The sequence below is a fragment of the Pteropus alecto genome, unplaced genomic scaffold, assembly GCF_000325575.1.
Source record: "Pteropus alecto unplaced genomic scaffold, ASM32557v1 scaffold88, whole genome shotgun sequence".
In the NCBI taxonomy this organism is placed as follows: domain Eukaryota; kingdom Metazoa; phylum Chordata; class Mammalia; order Chiroptera; family Pteropodidae; genus Pteropus; species Pteropus alecto.
The window spans coordinates 8,296,494-8,300,950 of record NW_006494611.1 but is presented as its reverse complement, the minus strand read 5'-3'; the positions used below and the strand labels follow the sequence as shown (position 1 = coordinate 8,300,950).

Sequence of the window (4,457 nt, the reverse complement as noted above, 5' to 3'; positions counted from 1 at the left end):
ACAAGACGGTAGCCATGGCAGCGGCCGGGCGCGCGGCTGGGCGGAGGGAAGATGGCGGTGACAGGCTGGTTGGAGAGTCTGCGGGCGGCCGAGAAGACCGCGCTGCTGCAGGACGGTAACTCAAGGCCCCCCGCGAGCTCCCTCGTCCTTTTCCCCGGGGTCCGGTCCTCCGCGCTAGCGCGTCCGAGAAGGGCCCGAGAACTTGGGACGGCAGAGCTGGAGGGGTTGCGCCGCCACCCAAGTCAGGTCCTGCATTTGCAGATGAGGAAACTGAGGCACAGAGAGATAACAAGACTGGAACACGCGTCTCTGGACACCCCCTAGTTTCCTGTATACCAACTTGCTCCGCACGGAGCTTTGTTGCTAATAAATAATACGTAATTCCTTTCACATTCGTAATGTCATTTGCTCCTCACAGCTGTCCCGAGAAGCTGTTAATTTTCCAATTCATTTTACAGAAGAGGAAACCGAAATCTAAAAGTTTTAGACTAGCCAGTCTTCCCCCAACCAGTCAGTGGTACAACTGCACCTTGACTTGGGATCCCATGAGCCTCACTCTGGGAGTTCTCTTGCTGGAGGCAGCCTGATGTCATGGAGAAGCGGGAGACCTGGGCTCTACTTACGATTCTGCCATTAATTCACCCGGGGCTCTCCTGTCGGCCCATTTACTTGTTTGGACTTCACTTTCCTCATCTGTAAAATGAGCTGAATGGGCTACCTGTTATCCCTGAGGTCCTTTCCAGCTGTAATATTGTTTGGAAGTGAACCTCTAAATGTTCCCTGAGTCTTTAGGGGAGACGGAGCGAGGCCGGGCTGTACCTGGAAGAGATGGGCACGGGTGTGGAGCCGACTTTCTCTCACCCTGGGATTGGCCGGTGTAGGTCCCCCTGTGGTTCAAGGTCACTTCCTGGACCCACCTGGCAGCCAGAATGAATTAGGTCTGAATTCCTGTAGCTTTTAGGATAAGTTAGGGACTCACATCCGCAGGCAGAGGCCAATCAGGGAAGCATGGAAATTAAAATCAGCTGCTCATTCGCTCATTCATTCACGCAGCATTTAGGCAGGGTTTTACTATGTGCCAAGCTGTGTACTAGAGCAGATAGAAAAAGAAATGTCTCGGGAGTTCACGGAGTGGTCATGTAAATAAATAAGAGTGTGTGTTAAATAGAGGTTGGAATCTTCTATAAAATACTATGAGAGCACAAAGGTGGAAATGATCATCTCTTTGAAGGAAGACCTGACAGAAAAGGTGATGTTTCTGGGTCCTAAAGAATTAATAAGTGTCTGCTAGGTGCAGAAGAAAGGATGGCTATTCCAGGAAGAATGACTCGTGTGAAGGCATGGAAGTATGACAGTATATGGCTGATTACTAAGGAAATACAAAACATTTTGTGAGGCTGACACATTCACCCAGTCAGTCGTAAGAACCCCTTACACTGTGTCAAGTATTAGGTGCTAGGATACAAGGGTGAATAAAAAGGTCTCTTTTTTCAAGGAACAATGAGGAGAAATGCTGGGAAATGAAGAGAGACTGCAGATAAATTTGAGTATGTTGTGATAGGTCTCCTGTATCAAGCTAAGTATTTTGAATATTACTTCATAGGACAGTGGTTTTTGTTTTTATTGTTAAAAAATACAGAACATAGAATTTACCATTTTAACCATGTTAAGTGTACGGTTAAGTACACTGTGGCATTAAGTACATTCACATGGTTGTGCAACCACTTGCTTATCCGTCTCCAGAAATTTTTTATCTTCTTTACCTGAAACTCTATAGTCATTAAACACTAACTCTCCATTCTCCCTAACCCCAGCCCCTGGCAATCACCATTCTACATTCTGTCTTTATGAATTTGATTATTGTAGGAACATCATACAGTCTCAAAAAGAAGAGTCATACTATATTTGTCCTTTTGTGACTGGCTTATTTAGCATAATGTCTTCAGAGTTTATCCAGATTGTCATATGTGTCGAAACTTCTTTTCTTTTTAAGGCTGAATAATATTCCATTGTATAATGTCTATCTGTTGATGGACATTTGGGTTGCTTCCACTTTTTTAGCTATTATGAATAATACTGCTATGAACATGGGTGTACAAATATCTATTCAAGTCCCTGCTTTTACTTTCTTTGGTCAGAAGACAGTGTTTAAAAAAATATTTCATCAGCCAGGATTTTTAAAGTTTTTTTTGTTAGCATCATAAAATAGTGTCGTTAGTTTATTTTTTCAAGCAAAAAAAGAAAAAAAGACAAACCAATGTTAAATATATAGATACACCTTGTCAAATTTCTCCTGTAGACTTACTCTCCTGATGTGCGTGGGAGTGGGTGGGCAGATGATGTTACCTCCTTCCCACTAAGAATCACTGCTATTGGTAATGACAACCCAATACACTATTTTTTTTTTCAAAAAATGACTTATGTTCATTGTGGAAACGTGAAAAATAAATACCCATAATCCTACCATCCAGAGATAATTATAACTTACATTTTCATGCATAAACTTCTATATTTTTCATGCATATATACTCACAAATATATATATATTTTCTTTTAACAAAATTTCATAATAATATACTTTAAAAACTTATATCCACATATATAACATGTGTATAAGAATAAAGTATAGATGAATATATAATCTTTGAGTAAGGGAGGATATTCTAAGCACAACTTCTGGGTAGTAACCACAAAGGAAACAACAGTCGACTATATAAAAATTAAACACTTGTTTGGGAAAACTCACTTTAAACAAAGTTAACAGGCAATTGAAACTATTTACAACATATGATACATGGGTAACATATACAAAGCTCAATTAGATTAGTAAGAAAAGGATGAATACCCAAGTAAAATAGGCTAAGGCCTAAACAGGTAATTCACTAGAAACATGATCAATAAACCCTTGGAACAGTGTCAACCTTACAAATATTTAAAGCCATACAAATTATCCTAGTATGGTTATTAGAGCATGGGCTTCAGCCTCAAGTCAGTTTAAGCCTGGGGCTGTCATTTCCTAGCTTTACGACCTTGGACAAGTACATGATTTTTAAGCTTCAATTTTCCTCATTTATAAAATACAAGTAATGGGGGCTCATAGGATTATTGTGAGAATTAAATGCAATAAAACATGTAAAGTGCCTGGCCAATAGTAAGCACTGCATCCTGCCTGGACTCAAGACTGGACTCCAGGGGGAAAAGAGGGTCAGGCCAGACATAGCCTCAGCCACTCACAGGCAACACCTTGTACCCTACTCCTGACAGGAAAACCCCTTCCAGCTCTTTGAGCCATCCAAAGGATTAAGAATAGTATCACTTAGGGGCCTGCTGAGGGGCATGCAAATTTGAGAGTGAGTTTCCCCAGAGCATATATAAGGAATGACTCAAGAGAATTGTGTCCTAGGGGAGTAAATTGTACAGAAAAAAATGACTTAGTAGATCAGATACATTTCCAAGTTTGGGCTAGTGGCACCTTAGCTGGCTAAGACCTTGAGGCTCTTGTTCATTAAATTTATGTTGGGCCTACCTGCTGGGCATTAGTGCTCTGTCATTTGAGCTAGATTCTAAAGGGCGAGGAAGAGCCCAACAGATGAAGAGAAGTATGGAGTTATTGCTGGTAGAAGAAACAGCAGAGCAAAGACACGTTCAGAAAAAGCTTCGGATAGTGAGTCCCACAACATATCTTAAAGAAATGGTGGGCAAGTAGTTGGGAGACTCTGGGAGGGTTTCTCAATACACTCAAGACTATTGGTATTTTCCATGTAGACCCCTTGATCTGCAGGGTTGCAAAGCAAGAGGAGGCTTGCGGGTAAGGCACTCTCTGCTTTGTGCATAGGGAGAAGAAAGGTGCACTATTTGTTTCCAGATGGGAAGGAAATGGCTGAAGAATATGATGAGAAGACGAGTGAACTACTTGGTAAGTGACAGGGACTCCCAGGAGGCCCTTAGGAACACTTGGGGGCAACACTCCTAGCCTGAGGCTTGACGGAGGAGCCTACCACCAAATGTGAGAGCTAGAGAAGACTGAGGCCCTTGAGGCAAGATTGTTCTTGAGAATAATCTGAGGTCAGGGCTGAACACCAGAGGTGGAGTAGGAGTCCATTTGACTAGTAAACCCCACTGCACCCCCAGACAATTGAGAGAGTGGGTAATTCTTCTAAGATGGGAATGGGGGTATAGAGAAACTTTACAAAGAAGGTGGAATTGAAAGTGAGCCTTGTAGTGGTAAGGGCAGTTTTCATTGCAGTTTTTTTGCTTGTTTTTTGTTTTGTTTTTCGAAGCCACATTAGGAACAAGTAAACATCAGAGGCAGCAGATTCTGACCTTGACTGAGAGGCAGCACTATGAAATATAACCCTCATCTTGGAGAATGTCTGAATTAAAGAGAGTAGGGGGTAGAAATGGTGATTTTGCAGCATTGTCTTTTGCATTCATGCAGGTTTTTTCTTTTAAGAATA

The 4,457-nt window shown here is 42.0% G+C and overlaps 1 protein-coding gene across 2 annotated transcripts in view; it reads left to right on the top strand.

The window, feature by feature from the left end:
• The first annotated feature begins 6 nt into the window (after positions 1-6).
• Positions 7-4,457, top strand: part of DPCD (deleted in primary ciliary dyskinesia homolog (mouse)) — a 21,599-nt gene continuing 17,148 nt past the window's right edge. Inside the window, exons 1-2 of one of the 2 annotated variants that reach the window (XM_006925858.3) lie at positions 7-115; positions 3,836-3,916. In XM_006925858.3, coding sequence (XP_006925920.1) covers positions 52-115; positions 3,836-3,916 — 145 coding nt within the window. In that variant the 5' untranslated portion in view covers positions 7-51. The remainder of the gene's footprint in view (positions 116-3,835; positions 3,917-4,457) is intronic. The other variant, XM_006925859.3, reaches the window with a different exon arrangement.